At 39.6% G+C, this 19,175-nt stretch overlaps 1 protein-coding gene across 7 annotated transcripts in view; it reads right to left on the reverse strand.

Moving 5' to 3' along the window:
• Tle1 (TLE family member 1, transcriptional corepressor) overlaps positions 1 to 19,175 on the reverse strand; it is a 90,723-nt gene that overhangs the window by 39,432 nt on the left and 32,116 nt on the right. For 3 of the 7 annotated variants that reach the window (XM_031377674.1, XM_031377673.1, XM_031377678.1), the window contains 4 exons: positions 16,230 to 16,292; positions 14,700 to 14,804; positions 1,767 to 1,971; positions 1,025 to 1,041 (listed from right to left, as the gene is read on the reverse strand). In XM_031377674.1, coding sequence (XP_031233534.1) covers positions 1,025 to 1,041; positions 1,767 to 1,971; positions 14,700 to 14,804; positions 16,230 to 16,292 — 390 coding nt within the window. The remainder of the gene's footprint in view (positions 1 to 1,024; positions 1,042 to 1,766; positions 1,972 to 14,699; positions 14,805 to 16,229; positions 16,293 to 19,175) is intronic. The other 4 variants (XM_031377679.1, XM_031377677.1, XM_031377676.1 and 1 more) reach the window with 2 other exon arrangements.

Below are 19,175 nucleotides of genomic sequence, written 5' to 3' on the forward strand. Positions count from 1 at the left end.
ACGCACGCACGCACGCACGCACACGCGCACGCACACGCACACACGCACGCACACGCGCACGCACACGCGCACACACACAGTGGGGGGGATGGAGGAAGGGAGAGAAAGGGAGAGAGAGAAATGAATGAATGAATGAATGAATGAATGAATGAACGAACGAACAGAAACAGCACTGGGAGCTAGGTCCATGATACAGAACTTTCCTTCCAGGCAAGAGGCCCTGGGTTCAGTTCTCAAGACAGAAAGGAAGAAAAAAGACAGGGAAGCAATGATTTAAAATTCATTGTCCTATATCTTTCTTTTTTTAATCACGCTTTAAAGATGGTCAAAATATTACTGTGTTCAGAAATAAGGATGAATAGGAAGAATCTGTGGGCCACCCTCTTTAAGCAGAGCAGGTTCTCCTTCTGCATCTTTAAAATATGTCACATGCAGTGTAAGCATTCAGCACATAAAAGAGTATGTGTGACTCAGGCTTGTGAACACATGAAGTCTATAAACACACAGCCCTAACTAGGAAGCTCTGGGTTTTTAAGAATTTACTACTAGATGCAGTCTAAGATGTAAAGTAAATTTAAGGTCAAGACTACACTACAATAAAATATGCAAAGAAAACAGATATGGAAAGCTAGCGACTAAGATGCATTCACAAGGAAAACAAACCATTTACATTGAAATAGCATAGTTAACTAAGGCAAAAATGAATATTCTTTTAAACTATATGCAACCTAGACTCTCCATATAACACACAATTTTAAGCTGTACACTGGGCTGTACACTGAGCAGTAAGGAATTGCAGCAAACAGCTTTCAAAGCAGGCACCTCTCCTCAAAGGCCAGGTTATAAAACAGAAGAGAGGGCAAGTACTCACAAAAATAAAATGATTTTAAAAAAGAAAAACTGATAAACCCAGGTCACTACACGCGGGGCGTCTGTGTGTCTGCTTGGTGCTTGTGTTCGAAGAAGACAGCTTGGAAAAGCAAGTGGGTCTGCATTCATGTGCAGCAGGCGCTGGGGTACTTACCGTGCCAGGCTCTCTGTCTGCTCCCGAAGTTACCAAGAAATGCACAGACACGCCCGTTCAGACACAGAGGCAAGAACAGAAATAAAAAAAGGGGGGAATAATTAGAACACAAGCCCCAGGCAGTTTCAAAAAATGGCTTTATTTATATAAGTCATTGCACATTCCTAATACAGTGATTTCCTGAAGATTACAGTATTTTTGTAAACATAAGATTTACAGTTTAACCATACACAAAGCCTATTTTTAATTTCTTGACAGAATAAATTACTTTTCTTCAAAAATTAGTCAAGTGCAATTTGCCCAATATTTAATGCATACTAGGATTAAAGCCTACAAAACTAGTAACAGATGCAATTGTCAAGCCTTTCATTTGAACACATTCACTTTCAAATTTAACTTCTTATTTCGCCCCATTTAACAAACATCACTTTCTTTGAAAATTACCCAATTAAGCAGTTAACAGTTCTCCATAATATGGTGCAGGCCACTGGCATTAAAAAGGCAGTTACTAGGATGTCAAGATGCCTGCAGGCTAGCAAGATCGGAAAACCCCACAGCTGCCCAAGGCAAACCTTGCTGAGTGGCAGGGTGAACTGAGTGTCAGTGGAAAGCTTTGCCACAGCTCCTGTTATCTCACTGTTTGCTCTCTGTGTGGGGCTGGGGCTTTCCACAGCGAGGCTCAGCTCTGCAGCACTGTCTGAGTATGGGAGCAAAGCCTAATCCGGCTTGCCCGGCCTCTCACCTCTGTGGCGGTCTGCATCATGGTGCTTCTTGTCATCTTTTATTGCCAAGTGAGACTGCCCACTCAGAGCACTAGACAGCGCGAGAAGGCTGGCACTGCCCCCAAGAGGCGGGATGCCAGGAGGCTGAAGTCCTGAAGGGTGAGGCGTGAGAGGTACTGGGGGTCCGTGGCCATGGGAGAGATGTTGAGCTTGCAACTGCTGCTGCTGTTGGCAGTGGTTGGAGGAGGAGGAGGAGGAGGAGGAGGAGGAGGAGGAGGAGGAGGAAGGGGTAGAGAAGTAAACATAAGAAGAGGAAGAGAGGAAGAGGAGGAACAGAAGAAAGAAGAGGAGGGAGTGATGGCAGTAGTGGTGATAGAGAAACCACCCAGGAGAAAAGTAGATATAACAGAAGATGTAGGAAAGAACCACAGTTGGATATAGAGAAGGAAATAGAGACAGAGGTAGGAAAGAGGAAATGAGGTTAGTGATTTCAACTCATCAAAAGCTTTTGCCCTCATTAATCACCCCGGCCATCCCCAAATCTAACCTAGATTTTTCACCTGCCACTTTTTGCTGCAAGCCACCTGAACAAACTTCATTACTGGGCATGTCTGGTTACTTTAAGAGATTCTTGTGTGTATCTCATCTAGATTTAACTGCCTCAGAGGAGAAACTTCAGTGTGTCAATGACTCTAAGCTGGCACTGTCCTAAGCTGACTAAAGTTAATCAAGGTATATGGTAAATACCCCACAATGAAGTAACCACACTATTTATGGAATGAATACATTTCACCTAACATTAACTATCACAAAACCCAGAAAGCAAGAAGAGGATGACACCTTGTACTGTGTCCCTAACTCACCAAGTTCTCTAAGAAGGACTTCCTCATTTCTCAGAGGAACCAAGCTCCATGGCATTTGCTGAGGTTCACTAGGGTGAAGGAAGTGTCAGTGAGCCCTACGGCTGCCCCATACCACCCTACTATGCAGGAGATGGGCCTGACCACTGGAGGAAACCTCTTTTCACCCAAACTTCATTCCTGAAACCCATCCCCACACACCTCGTCTATGTAACAGAACAAAGTGTTAAGACCGAGAGGCTGAAACCTGGAGAGGAAAAGCACTGTCTACTGAATGCCGAGATTTAGAGGGCCCCATTCCTTGCAACCTGTTCTGCTATCTATGCTGACTCTACCACCTAATCCATTGCAAAAGTTAAAAACCTGTCCTTAAAAAACCATACTACTGCTCTCATATATTACTCTTAAAATAAGCAAATATATAAGAAATGGCCCTGAACCATCTATCTAGATGTATTTCAGCCGTCCAATATAGAATTTATTTCTGATGAGACAATAAAAACAGTTATATATTTCTAAGATGTGTGCTTGAAGATTCTAATTCCTGTTCATTTCTCAGTAGTGAACTGTTTGTTTATTGCCCGCTCCTGATTGGAAGACACAGAATACTTCACAGCTGAGTTCAGTAGCTTCCACCCACACCAGAAATTCATTTTTAATTCCAATTCAGATGTGCTTCGTACCCTCAAAAGTAAACATAAAGCAATGTCTTAAACAATGAAAATCAGTGATTTTTACAGTAAATTTTTCTCCCAGAACCTTTAAAAAGCTTTAGTAGTCCACCTTCATCTCATCTCCTAAGAGAATTAGTTTTAATTAGAGGGGTAAATGGAAAACAGGGGTGAGGCCAAAACAGACAGCATTAATAATGTTCTTGGAAAGTATTTATAAATTACTCTCTCCACTTGAGATCACAATCAGTTTCTTTACATGTAAAATCACCTTCCTGTCATCCAAAAGACACTAATTCTTGCTCTGTCACCTTTTAAGAGCTCAGCAACAGTGAGACATAAAACTGAAGAAGCTGGCAGCAGCATCTCGGTCCGCTAGGCATGCTCATTAGCACTTAATTAGGAATGAGACACCTGCCATAAGAAATGTGCTTGGAGGAGGATGAAGAGCAGGTCTGCCCTACTAGCAATTACTATCATTACATCTCCAGCACGAGCCACGTCCAGCTTCGGAGAAGCAGTGAAGCGAACACAAGCCCGCCTCGGGTCATTAGGCACAGCTCTGATTAGAGAAAAAGAGACTGCACAGAGCAGAACAGACAAGCACAGCATGACACCCCTCTTAGCCCTCTACAAACTTGCATGATGGAACCACTGGCTGAGCACCTCAGAGACAGGATTTTAGTTGGCAGCCAGTCTGTGACATGGAACATTTATCTAGGTACCCATGGATAAAACTTACCACCCTGCCCCCAAATTCCAAGGTAACTTCCAGAAAAAAAAAAAAAAAAAACTAGAAAGCTGGGCTGAGCTTATGCAAGCCTAAACTTTGTCACGGTTGTCAAGGAGCTGTATGTGTTGAAACTGAAGAGTTAGGGTAATCACTATCAATGGGAATATTCAACAAAATAACTGCCCCAGAGAACTTCCACTCCTACCCTGTCCTGTTCTCCAGGCCCTGCAAAAACAGATGTCTGTCACTTAGAGGTAACTGGGCTCATCTTTGGCTCAGGAAACGTACAAGGTCTTTTTTCCTTTAACAAAAACATTTTGATAAATTATATAAATTTAATAGCAAAATAGCAAGTATGTCATTAAAAAGTACTAAAAGTGAGGAACAAAGAGATGGGTCGCAGCCATCTAGATGTTCTAGGCTACTGGAAACTTGAGTTTGCAACTCCCTCTGCCTCAGGGGCCAAGGTAACACACTCATGTTTATTATCCCAGCTGAAGCCACAACTCTTAGGTAGGATGCATAGGCTCAAATATGACACAGGGCTCACAGCCTCAAGCACTAAAATCCTCTCTGCTTCCTTAAAAAAAAAAAAAAAAAAAAAAAAAGGTCAGGTTCATGTTCATAGCACAAAGGAGGAAGAAGGCAACTTCCTCCAAAGACAACTTTGTTTTTCTCCAAGGTCAGCCAGGACAAATGCTGTTGAGATCACCCAATTCCATGTACTCAGTCACAAATCCACCTTTACCATGGAGCCTAAGGGCAGTGACAACTACAAGCTTGTTCTTAGACTTCCTGAGCATAGCTTCTCTCAATGTTACTTCTCAATGTTCCTATATCCCTGCTCTCCTTCAAGGAGACTTTTAAAGGAGAAGCAAGTTCCCAGACACAGCATTGGCCTTCCTTCCAAAAGCAGATAATATTGGAAAAGCAGAAATCTTAAAAATAAATAAAACATTTATTTTAAATAGAAGGCTCACATCAGAATCAGTTAACTTTAGAGGGGCAGCCCACACCTCAGTCCATCTGTTACTAAAAGAACACTTTCAAAGTTTCCTAAGACATTCTGGTATATATCACTCTTTTCCAAAGCAAAAAGCAGCAACATCATTTAAAAATGTGCCTTAGGTCAAACACAATGCTGGCATTGCTAGACAGACAAACAACAGTTCTGTCATTTAGAAAACTTTTATGCACCTGTCCTCCACAGATCCAAATGTCATGTCACTTGTTTTCAACATGACAACAAAGATGGCTTAATTCACACTCCATACAGGCATTAGAATTTTTTTCAAAAAATTAGGACTTCTCAGTTAATACTTACAGGTTTATACTACATATCGACACAAGAAAAACAGTGTGTACAGCTGTTTTTGCAAAGACAAGCAGCTTCGGTTCTTATCTTGGGGGTCTGGAGAACAGAAGAAAGTGGCTCCCTGAATGATCAACTGAGAAGTTTGGCTGGCAGCATGGACCTCAAGGCCAAGAGCTGTCTGAAGAGCTGTCTGAAAACCTCCTAACATGAGGGGCCTCTTTCTCCAAGAGAGACAAATGTGACAAACTGAAAGCAGCTGCTTACTGGAACCAAGAATTCTCCAGCCACTTGAAATAAACGAAGATAAAATAGCAATGCACTAAAAGGCCCAGAAAGTAACACATGGACAATCTAAGAAATAGGAGAAAATATCTGCAAACCATAATCTGAACTCAGCAACAGGAAATGACAAATTAAACAGACAAAAGGAATTCTGGAAAGATAGGCCACATCAAGGAAATATCAAAATGCATCATTGGTCATCAGTGGTCATTCAGAAAACACTGAGATGCCTTTCAGGGTGGTAATATCAAAGGAAACTAGGCAAGTTTTAGTAAAAGGTATAGCAAAAATTGAAATACTGTTTCTGGGAACTTTAACTACCAATAGTGTTACAGAAAACACCAGATAGCTTCTAAAAAAGAAAAAGAAAAAATTCAAAACAAAACTACCAAGTGATGCAGCAATCCTACTGTAGATATATATCTGAAGGAAATAAAATTGTCTCAAAGAGACATCTGCACTCACATGGTCACTGCAGTATCATCCCAATAGCCATTGCATGTGCTTTGCTGTTATCACTGTTAATCCAAGGCCTTGGGTAGCTGGGGGTGGGGGTGGGGTGGGAGTGGGGGGTGGAGGTGGGGTTCCAACTCATTATGTAGCTAAGATAACCCTGACTTCTAGAATTTAAGATATTTTCCACTATACACAATTTACAGAGGTATTAGGGATCAAATTCAGAGCTTCATGAGTTCTAGACAAGTACTCTTAACAATCAATCTATACCACCAGGCCCAACTTGGGTCTAGATTCTAAGAGAAGAACAGAATAGAATGAAAAGTAGTTACTAGGAGTTGGATAAAATAGATGATGATCAAATGATTCAAAGTTTCAATTTATATATGATAACTTCTGGAAATCTAAGGTAAGGCATGGTGGCCAAGGGTTGTGTGTATACCATGTTGTATATTTAAAATTTGCTAAGAGATCTTAAGTGCACACACACACAAACACACACACACACACACACATCCACACACATCTATATAGAGATTAGACTATGAGATGATTAACATGTTCATCTTCTTGATTGTGATAATATAATCAAAACATTAAGTTATACTTCTTAAATAGAATTTCTATTAGTCAATAGTGCTCCAACAAAGCTGAAAAGGCAAAAAAAAGGCTGAAATCCAAAAGGGGATCAGTAAGAAACAGCTACACCTCTGAATACTTGCCATCTTTACTCTTTCTGAATTTTGCTGAGGCCAACACACTTGTCCAGCAAGTACATTATCTATCCTACCTTCACTGCCTGACTTATGTCTGATCTCTAGTACTTAAAGGGTCTGAATTAGAACACATTTTTTTGTTGTTGTTCTTGTTTCTTCGAGACAGGGTTTCTCTGTGCAGCCCTGGCTGTCCTGGAACTCACTCTGTAGACCAGGCTGGCCTTAAACTCAGAAATCTGCCTGCCTCTGCCTCAAGTGCTGGGATTAAAGGCGTGTGCCATCACCACCACCCGGCTAGAACACTTTTAAAAACCATGTTAGTAGATTCATTTCAAAAACCAGAAAGGAGCTACCTCTTTACACTCAGAGTGGCTAGACTCTACAAAGTACACAACGTATGAAAATGTATGGGACAGAAACTGGAATCCATATACCACATGCCACTGGAGATGTAAAATGGTATAGGCACTTGGGAAATAGAAAGAATGTTGGGAATTAAAGATAAAGCTACCTAATGACCTACAAATTCCATTCCTAGGTTTACTCCCAACAGAAGAAAAAAAATCTGCATTAAAAACTTACAAATGGACCAGAGATACTCTCCTGCTGCCAAGCCTGAAGAACTGAGTCCTATCCTAGGGACACATATGGTAAAAGGATAGAAATCAACTCCTGGGAATAATTCACAGCAGGATTACCCCAAACAGCCACCAAATAGACACAACCTGACCATCTACTGAACTTACAAAGAGACAAATAAAGGGGATAAATACATGCCATGTTATTATTCCTTAATAAAACTAACTGAAAATACCAACTCTAATTCACTTGGTAGAGCATTTCCCTAATGTACATTTAGCCCTGGAGGTGATCCCCAGTAAGGCATAGGGGCCACAGCAGAGCATGGCTACGATCCTAGCACTCAGAGGACTGTGATCCAAGTCTCACAAGTTCATTCTCAGCTACACAGACCCTGTCTCAAAACATATCTGAGTATCAGAGCTTGTATCTTTACTCCCAACATCCCAGAGGCATAATAAGCAGGAAAATCCCTGTGAGTTTGTAGCCAGCCTGGTCTACATAGCAATTCACAGCCCACTTAGGGATACTTAGCTAGAAGGAAGGAAAACCTTGAAAACATAGTCCTATGTAAAGTCAACCAAATAGGAATGGCTATATAGTGTATGAATTTATTTATATTTTCAAGCTAGTTTTAGAAAAGAGGACATTGGGAAGTCAATGATAATAGACATGGGGTTTCTTTCAGTGATGACAAATACATTTTAGAATGAGACAGTGATGGTTAAATACACTAACCAACGAACTGTATGACTTAGAGTCAATTTAACATGAACTGCATCTTAATATAAAAAAACCTCATACACCATGCTTTACCTATAAAATGTGATATCCTATATTATATGGAGCAGTTTCTCCCTCTTAAAAACACCTATGTGTAAGTATGAAAGCAAGGAATCAACTAAAATTCACATCTTAGCACCTGGCAGGTAAACTAAATAAAAGTATCAGCAACATTTCTAGTTACTACAATGCACATTACCTGTGGGAAAATCAAGACATTTATGGAAATATCCTGACATCAAGACCAAGCTCCATATCTATGTGAGATACTAGGTAGTATTCTATTAAAAAAAAATAACATCAAAATCAGACTGACTTAACAAGGAGAAACAGGATATACAGAAAAAAGGATTTTCTACCTGGATGTAGTGGTATGTACATCTATAATCCTTGAATGAGGAAAGCTCAATCAGTTGGATTTGAGTTTCAGGTCAGCCTGGGCTGTACCGTGAGACCATTTTATGAAAGAAGAAATGGGGGCAGAACATAGTAGGACTTTCTAGACTATTGGAACTTAAGGTTTAAGTCTTTGAAACAAGATCCATGTCTATGGTACCTTTGTGGTCTCCAAATAGCAGGATACTCACTCTTCTAGAAAGGCATGTAAGGCTGGATTAAAGATGGGCTTTCCTGGCATTAGTTGCACAGACCTAAGAATAAGAAGCTCATCCTCTTTAAACTTCAAACACTACAATCTCATCGAGAACCAACATCTATAGCTAAAGGAACATAATCCAACAGTTTGCTAATCCTTGAACCAATCATCTCATGCAACAGCGCAGTGCTTCTTACATCTATAATTGATTATTTTATGCATATAGTCCCCTCCCTGGGCAGACACACAAGCATCCTATACACACACACATTCCACAGCTATCAAATACACAATAATCTAAGCTTTTTTTGTTTCATACAAAGTTGGTTTAAAGTATAGAGAAGTCTAAGTTTGCATATGAAGCAGGAATGTAGAAATCTAACCAATAACAGAAACCATCCTGGTCTTCATAGAAGATATATGCATGAAAAATAAGTCACACCGTATCCAAATAGATTACAAAGAAAACTAAGATTCCCCAGATTAGCCCCAAATTTCTTGAGTTCCAGAGTTCAGATACTAGTATAGAAAACTGTTCAAATTTTCTTATATAGTCAACAATGAGGCCACTACCAAAAGAGCTAGCATTTTGTAGACAGGAAAGATAATCTCTACTGTACCTCTTAAAATCACAAAGGCAGGGTATTAGGGTACTCTTGAGTATGAAAACCAACATGGTCTGTCCTAACTATACCTCCATCTGTCCTCCCATTTGAACGTCAGAGTACGTACACCTAAACAGAAGGCTGGAGTGCTAGCTCAGCAGTAAAAGGCATGTGTGGCACATTCTAGGCCCTATGTTTGCAGAAATGAACTGGAGGGGAGGAAAATGGCAGTGCTTTTTCCTACTGAATCATAAGACAATACACTCGGGAAGCACAAGAAACTCATAAAAAGGCCAATGAGGTGACAAAGCAACCTGCAGAAACCATGTATACAAGGCCATACCTAAGAAGTTAGGCAACTACATCCACAAAACAAGGCAGCTAGATCACATGCTAGGTAGGCTTCCAGCTAGTCTCAGGCCTTCAAAGGGTATGAAGTTATGTATATCTGCAGATACACATACATTTCTATATCTACAGATGAGGACACTAAAATCCATCACCAGAAAATTATACAACAGGTGGTCAAAAATAAACTACTGATTTTTATTAAATTAAATTTCTTTAAATTAAAAACAAAAGGGCACTCAGCTTTTATTATTAAATTATTTTCACTCAAAACCCAATTATTTTCTTTCAGCAAGCAGGGAAGTTTAAAGAACATAATGGGAGACAGAAACTACCTACCCCTTGTGAAGTATAGCTACTTGATATATACAGGTGCTGTGTTAAGAGATCAGGCTAGACATTTCAAATGTATGCTTTTCACTTCATAGAAGACATATATATATATTAAGTGTGGGTGAGAGACATGATTTGATGCAGTTGTGTAGCCACTACTATGGCCATCCACATTAATTTTGTGATATAACTTGATTAAAAAATATTTATTTGAAATCCCAATCAACAGAAGTTGAGCAGGTTGAAAGGAGCTTTAGGTCCAGTCTCATGTAGAACATGGACTCACTCTGAAGGTCTTTAATTTCCTGTTTCAGATAGCCATTAGCCACCCCAACTAATAAGGCATTCACTATAGTAAACAGACGATTTTAGGTTTGGTTTTTAGTAAAATTCCAAGTTTAAAAAAAAAGGAAAAAGTTTTAATATTGCTGTAGGCATCAATATGGCTCTACAAGAACAAGGCCTCAAATGAATGAGACTTCCCTTTTCCACAATGCATTCTTTTCTACTAGTGGTTTTGTATGAAATCAGTTGGTACAATTGAAACAATCTCTGCACTAAAATGGCCTCCATTTGCTGGGGGAAAAAAAAAAAAAAGAAAACAGTAAAGAAAAGAAAAGAGTCTTTGATGTAGGGTGAGAGCTAGTCCTTCTTAGTAACTATAAGGATATATGAATAGAGTTGGGAAATTATACTGATTGAGAAAGAGGCAGTAGTAGGTTCTCCTAAGGTCTATGATCTCACTAACCATAGGTAGTTCTCTGGGTTTACAGTATGGGCATGGATTCCCTTCTATACAGTAAGCCTTAAGTTCACTTAGATAGTACTTGGCTACTGCCAAGCCATCTGTGCCAGTATTGTACCCTTGATGTTATCTTGCAATGGAGGACAGCACTGTCCTTTGTTAGCTTTACAGGCATATGACAGGAAGCTGCATCCATGAAATATCAGCAATATGACTGCCTAAAATAAGACCTGCACAATGACACCAGTTGGCCTCTCAATGTAGATGGGGAAATCTCACCAGGCCTCATTCATCCTTGGATGGAGAGATACAGTTACTGGGTACTAAAAGTGATAACTTGTCTTTTCCAGGAACAAGCTCCCTAGTAGGTTATATAATCCCAAGTGGTTATACCTAAGCACATATGAGAAACATGAAATGGACTCCATAGGGTATCTACTGTATGTGTGCATATGTATGCTTGAACCACGTATGTGTGTGAAGATAGGAGATAGGAGGGGAACTCATTAAAGAGGTAATAAATTTGAAAGAGTGGAGATGGAGAAAGTCTGGGGAAGAGTCAGAAGGAATGATATAAATATAGTACTACTATATGGGGGAAAGTGGGGAGTCTGAAATAAAAGTCCTGTTGGCCAAAGAAGTGGTCCAGTTGATAAAGTGCTAACCTGTAAGCCTAGTGGCATGAGTGTGACCTGGGAAACACAAGTAAACAGCAGAAAAATCAACATGGGCGTGCGTGCATGCACACACACACACACACACACACACACACACACACACACACACACACAAAATAAAAGCAGTGTTGCAGTTAATATTCTGCCAGTCAACAAGTTTGCTATTGAAGCTGCTTTTAGCAGGTCAACAAAAGGCCAGGTATGTTGGTCAAGTACCTTTAATCCTAGTAACTCAGAACACAGAGGCATGCAGAGGAATATCTGTGAGGTTCAATATGGTCTACACAGCTGGTTGCAAATCAGCCAGAGCTATATAGTAAAATCTATCTTAATCAAACATACAAACCAATAAAAGGAACAAAAATATTTGAGTAATTTAGTTGAAAAAAAATTAACTGAAAAATCTCCCTTAAATATTAGTACTCTAGTTAAAGGCTGAAGGCAAGTAGAAAAGAACTAACATTCAGTATTTTTCCTAGATTAGAGAACATTAACATACTGGTAAGAAACTGGCATCACTCACTCAACAAGGACAGAAAAGAGAGCTTTCCCACTCCTCCAGTGGAAGAGCACTCAGGGGCCAAGAACAGAAGCTGAGTTTACCAAGAGTTTGGTGTCCTTGACAAGCACAGGCTACTTTGTTAAAATATCTTTAGCTATGTCAAGCAAACCATAAGAGCCTTGATAGTACCTTGAAGGGAAGGGAAGGGTTTCGTCCCATTTGCATTTTAAAGGGTACTCTTTCCTGATCTTTCACACTTAAAATAGATGTCTAAACCTTTTCTTTTCTTAGCCTGAAAGTCAATGAAGATGAAGAGCTTGGCCTCTCCCATTGTTCTTCACCCTAACCCAACCTAGAACAATACTGACAGCTGCTAGCAAACAGGCTGCACGTTCTCTGCACAGCTGCTGAATGAACAGTCTCTCAGAGCTTCCTCCCCTCTGGCCAGACAGGCTGGCACACTGCATGTACAATGAAGGGGAGCAAAGGTCCACTGAATTGTCAGTCCAATTTTATGCTACTTCGATTTCCTAGGATATATGCAACTCTTTTCAAGCAAAGAGCAAGCATATGGAATAGCATGAAACTAAAGTCAGGGGCTATTTCTGATCATTGCAAGCTTTCAAAGAACCTGTCATAAATTAATACACAGACCCCACCATTTGAGTGATTAAAAACGGTGTATGCTAAAATGCTAAACACACCATGATACATTAACTCTTGGCCCAATTCTCCAACTTGGGTTATTACTATCAAGCTAATCTTACTTTATAATCTCAACATGTTTTCCTAAACTAAAGGTATTAATAAAATTCATAATTCACCCACCCTTCTGAAATAACCTATTTTTATTTTTTGATTCTATTCAAAATGAATATTAATTATAAATATCTGTTGCTAATACATTTTCCTCCTTTTGCAATGCAGGTAGAAAGATTTTCGAGGTCTGGGCAGTGTCTCTGAGAACTCACAGACCAGTATTTATTCTACTATTGAAAAATTACACATAGCTGGCCATGTGGCTCACTTGTAGGGTACTTTCTTAGTATGTGTGAGGCTGCAGGTTCAATCCCCAGTACTGCCAAACAAAGACCAGAAAAATTACATGTAAAAATTTAGAGCCTATCAGAAAACAAACATGTCCCACAAAGCTGAACAGGGCCCTTGAGATCTGCTTTGCATATGTTTTCTTTTAATCAAAACAGGCTTTTCCATCCTCATTCATTTGGTTAAAAAAATTCCTTGTTCCAGCTCCAGCTACAAGTATAATCGCGATTAGTCTCTTCTAATCAAACACGGTATGTGCAAAAATGCCAGTGAATATTTGATTTGATCTCTGAAATAAAGCAATTCATTACAGAAGAAAAGGGTAGAGAAGGCAGCAGACAAATGCAGGCATAATTGTGTTCTTTGTTGGATGTGATTAGAGAACCCACTAAGTAACAGTCAAAAATGTGATACCGGAGGGGAGGGAGACAGCCCAGACCTGGGGGAGGAGGGGAGGGAAGACAGGGCCCAGACCTGGGGGAGGAGCGAGAACTGTTTATGCAGAGCTAAGCTGTCAAGTGCAATAAAGCGGCTTGAATAAAATCTAAGCTGAAAATCCACTGAAGCTCCCCGGTTCACGGAGGAAAAAGCTATTAAAAGGAAATGAAGGTCACCCTCCCAGTTTATTTCACCTAATTGACTGCCAATAGCTTACCACAGGCACCCCAACTGCAGATCTGCAATTGAGAAACTGATGAAAGGAGGGTTTTCAAGCTGGGGCTCATTCTTTAATCCTCCTTGGCTCTTGTGTTTTTCCCATCTCCAGTGGGGATGTAATTTTAAACCTTGATAGATTAACTGGTTCCATTGTCTGTCACAGCACTGGACTATGGCACTCTTAATCCCTATAGCAGCATGTCTAATTATCATTACAAAGTGTCTGAGGGAACTATAAAGACCAGCAGGGCATCTTCTCACAAGCAATTAACATAAATTGATAAATGAGTGATTTTGAATTCATTTGAGGAATAAAATAAAGGACCCCACCTCCATTTCAGCAACTTCTTCCCTTTAATCTAAAAGGAGCAGAGCACCTAAGAACCACCTTAGGTCCTACAGTGGGTGGAGCTGAGCTCCAGCAAAGGAAGAGACAGAATGCCTGGCTCACTAGATCCCTTATTGCAGAACAAATAACTTGTGACTGACAAGAGAAACCAACTTCACCAGCAAGAAGAGATGGCTAAACTCCAGAGACATGAACCCTGAAAAGCCACAGAGCACTAGGGCAGACAATTAACACTCCTTCCTGGCGAGGGAGTTTTTCATTGGCATGCCACTTTAAAATTCATGAAAGGGGAACAAGAAAGAGAAGAATCAAACAATTACACAGGTTCCAGTGCCTAGAAAGCAAAAGGCAAGAGCTACTTGAGAATAAGTCAGAGTCCTATATTGACCTCATTGTGGTAGAATGGCACTAGACAGAAAAAAGTGAAGAAAGTGTTTAGAAAGTGATCTAAAGCTTTTATCCCACTAGCAGCAAGGATCACAGGATAGACTTCTCTACTTCTCCATTTAGGAGTTATTTCCTCCCTCTTCTAGTATTCTCCTCTCATCATTCTTGTGCTACTCCATCCTCTTCCCTACACATCTCCACACAACCCCCTTCACCCTCCCTCATTTATCAAGTAAGTCATCTCAAAGTTACACAAACTTAGTTGTGTGCTATGCCATCAAACCATAAAGAAATGAAAGCTGGTGATACACACTGTAGGAGGTAGACCTGGTAGGCCACGTACCCCGATGATGGCATTCAACTCTGCCATGGTCACCTGTTTGGCACGTTCCACAGCCTGGGCCACCTGTTGTTGATGCTTTGAAAACAAGGAGAAAAAAGTGTTAGCAACAGCTAAGAATTTCCCTGTTCATTCTGACAACAAAGACCAAAAGGTGGTCATCATGCAAGAGTCACTTTTGAGAACACAAAGGAAGGACAATGTGATGTGGTGCTCCCTTTATTTCTGAAGGGTTCCAGGCCCCACTAAACTCCTAGTGGGGTGGTAAATATCAGAGTGGACAACAACAACGATGATCTGTCTTTAGATACAAAAACAGGGCATGGAGGACTGTCCTAGTTTACAGTGGTGTGTTTGTGCACGTGACATTTATTCAAAATTCTCTCTTGAAACTTAAAATGGGACCAGTCAGTCTGTGTTTTCTCTGATTAAAAATAAAAAAAAAAATCTCGATGCATCAGCAGTATTTTTTTAAAAACTAGAAAATTTCCCAATATTTATCTTAGCCTTTTGGTGTAACACTCCAAGGAGAAAGCTCTGTTTTCAATTTAAAGAATGGGAACTCACCTTGTCCAGTCTCCAACTCTACACATAATTAAAATATAGCCACAGTTAATTTGAGGAGACTAGTAGAGGCTAGGCTCACTGAAAACTGGCAACCAATCAGTAGGGAGCTCAGGGTGCTCTACAGCCAAATCCACACTCTAACCTCCCCAAAGCTGGGCCTCCCCTGTGTCACCATACGTTTATCTTTACATATTGAAAACATTATTCCTCTGTACTGAAAAGAAGATAACACTTTCAAAGCAAAACTGAAATATAATGCTGACTTAATCTCCAATATGCCTATGAAGGACACCCTCTGAACATATTAACATAAACTCAAACTACATGGCTTATCTATGCCTATTACTCTGTGAATCAACATGATATGAATACTCATTTTATTCTTATGATTATCACCTATGCTCTCCATGGAATGAATCTTGACTATATATGAAGTCCCTGCTTTCATGTAGATCAACCTCAATGCAGTGGCTTTCAAGTCAGCTCAAGAAAACAGAAATGGGTACCTGAATCAAGCACATTTTACTCAAACACATGCCTAGCCAGCAGTGGTGGCTCTGAGAAAGGGGCAGACAGTTCTTTGTGAATTTAAGGCCAGCTTATTCTACACAAGGAGTTCCAAACCACAGTGACACACACACACACACACACACACACACAAACACTGGGGGTGGGGGGGGCGGGTGAGCTTTCTTTATGTTTCATGGTCACTTTCCAGTTTTCAAAATATACTAATAATTTGGGGTTGAGATGCTGTCACCCCTCCAGCAGCCTGCCCTTGGACGCCTTAGACAGAATGGCAGGGTTGACACATTTGAGATGTAACAGATGTTCTTCACACTTGTTCCCAGTGATAAAATTAACATCTTAAAAGTGGCTAATTTGCAAACAGAGAAGCAACATAATTGCACTTTAACAGCTGAACATTTTACTTACTTCCTGAGACAGAAATGGGATGACTTGTGCACAAATGGTATTCAATCTCTTGGCGATTTCAGTCTACAAAGACAAAGCCACACACATGTTTAGAACACCTCCCAATCAGTTCAGAAGGTGAAACCTGACTCTTTAAATCTTACTCCTGGAGACAGAAAATTGTTCCTTAAGCCATGTTACCAATAATTACCTGGAAATAAACTGTAGATACCAGAGCTCCCTACAGAATAGGCATAAGTGCAAGTCTTTTGGTTCCTTAAAAGATAATTATGGGGCTGGAGAAATGGCTGCTCTCCCAGGGGACCCAGGTTCCATTCCTGGCACCCACATAATGGTTCACAATGAGCTGCAACTCCATCTCTCATGCCCTCCTTTAGCCTCTGTGGGTACCAGGCACACACAGTGCACAGGCACACATACTGGCAAAATATACATAATTTTTAATTAAAATAAAAATTTCATTTAAATAAAAATAAGGAGTATTTGAGTCAGAAAAATCTACATGGTTTAGATTATACTGTCACTTCAATCTGGAGTTTGAAAGCCCCTAATACCTTCTCATTGAGAACTCTCAACGTATTACTATTACAGGACATTTTTACAGTTACAGCAAGCTCACTCAAAACCATATCAAGGCACTCTGGCTTTCAAAGATGTAAAGGACAAAAGCAGAAGAGGGTACTGACACAGCCTTGCTTTTTCCTGTTCACTACACATTGCTGATGCAAATGCAAACTGGTGAAACCGCTACAGAAGTGTGGAGATTCCAAAAAACCCTGAAAATAGAAGTACGGCATGAAGTACCAGCTATATTACTCTTAGATAAGTCAATAATTTCACTATTCATTCACAATTACCAGGAAGTAGAACCAGCTTAGGTGTCTATCAAAACAGAGGAACAGATAAAAGAAAATATGGTCTATACACACAATAGAATTTTATGCAACCATAATGATAAATGAAATTGCAACATCTACAGTAAAGAGTGTGCATGCTCGTGTGTGTGTGTGTGTGTGTGTGTGTGTGTGCGCGCGCGTACAAACGCACGCGTGTGTACAAGAATACAAAGAGAATCATGATCCAAAAAGAAGAGATTTTGCAAGATGTGGAGAGGTTAATGGGACCTTCAAGAGTAAGACAAAATTAGGGGGCTAGTTGAAGGGGAAAGATGAGGCAAGAGTGAGTGAGAGTAGCTAATGGGATGAATTTACAATGTATAATAATACATATGCACAAAAATGTCATACAACCCACTACTTTATGTTAACTTATATCCTCCACTCATCAAAGGCCTTTGATAAAAGCATACATTCCTTCATGACAAAAGGTCGTAGAGTAACAAGGTATACAAAGAGATGCATTGAAACATGACAAAGACAAATTACACCAAGTCCTCAGCCAACATTCTAAACAGAGAGAAACCCAAAGCCTACTAAAATCACAAACCTGACAAGGAAGTCCCTTTTCTCCACACCTGTTCAATACAGTGTCCTAAGTCTTAGCTAGAGCAATAAGACAACTAAAAGAGATAAAGGGAGTGGGGAGAAGTCCTTATTTGTACACAGCAGCATTTTATACATAAAAGATTCTAAAGACACCTCCAAGAAACTTCTATTAGCTTACAAAAATGTTCAGCAAAGTAGTGGGCATACAAAATTGCTACATACAAATCAGTAACCTTATATACAAATGACAAACATACTAGGAAAGAAATCAGAGAAACAGTATTTTTCATGATAGTCTCAAAATGTATCTTGTAATACCTCTAACCAAATTAAGTAAAAGACTTGTATGATAAAAACTATAAGATACTGAAGAAGGAAATTGAAGACAGTTAAGCTTCATCATAGGATTAACATTACTTTTCTATAGATTCAATGCAATTCTCAGCAAAATTCTTCACAAATATTAAAAATAATCTTAAATCATATAGACACACGGAGGGGGGAATAATGCTGTTTAGCAAAACTGCCAGATGTACCATCTCAGATTTAAAATTATAATGCAAACCAATAGCAGTAATAAGGAAAAAAACAAGTTGATCAATGAATAGAACTTAATACTTTGACCAAAGACGCTAAAAATACATACTGGAGATAAAAGAGTATCTTAACAAATGGTGATGTTCAAATTGGATTGCTAGCTGTGTACAGAAAAATGAAAATAGAACCAAAAAGTACCATCCTATAAAAAACTCCAAAAGGATCAAAGTTCTGAACATAAGACCAAACTCAACCTGATAAAAAGAGAAAGTAGGAAATAGGCTTGAAATTATTGGCACAGGAAAAGGCTGTCTGAACAAGATCCTGACAGTGCAGGTACTAAAAACAACAATTAATATATGAGACCTCATGAATCTGAAAAGCTTCTGAATAGTAAAAGATCAACTGAACAAAGAGACACATAGATAATTGAATAAAAAAAATCTTATGAATTATACAATGGCAGAGGTATTCAGTATTTACAATATACAAAGAACTCAACAAAGTGAATGTCAAGAAAACAACAGTTTTAAAATGGCACCTAGAACTAAACAGAGTTCTCAAAAGATGAAACACAAATGGCTGAGAAACACTTTTAAAACCTTCAACTTCCTTAGCCATCAGGGGAATGAAAATAAAACTACTTTGAGATTTCCTCATAACCCAGTCTGAATGGCCAAGACTAAAAAAAACCAAGATGACAGCAAATAGTAGTGAAGGTTTGTAGAAAGGAGAACATTAGTCCTCAGAGTGCAAACTTGTGGCTCCACTATGGAAATCAGTAAGGAGGTTCCTCAGGATGTTGAGAATAGATCTACCTGAAGATCCACCTACACCACACCCAAAGGAACTATATACTACTACAGAGATACCTGTTCATATTCATTGCTGCTATATTCATAGTACCCAGAAACTGGAAAGAGCCTCAACGTCTGTCAAGTGATGAATAATAAATATAATAAAT

The sequence above is a fragment of the Mastomys coucha genome, unplaced genomic scaffold, assembly GCF_008632895.1.
Source record: "Mastomys coucha isolate ucsf_1 unplaced genomic scaffold, UCSF_Mcou_1 pScaffold18, whole genome shotgun sequence".
In the NCBI taxonomy this organism is placed as follows: domain Eukaryota; kingdom Metazoa; phylum Chordata; class Mammalia; order Rodentia; family Muridae; genus Mastomys; species Mastomys coucha.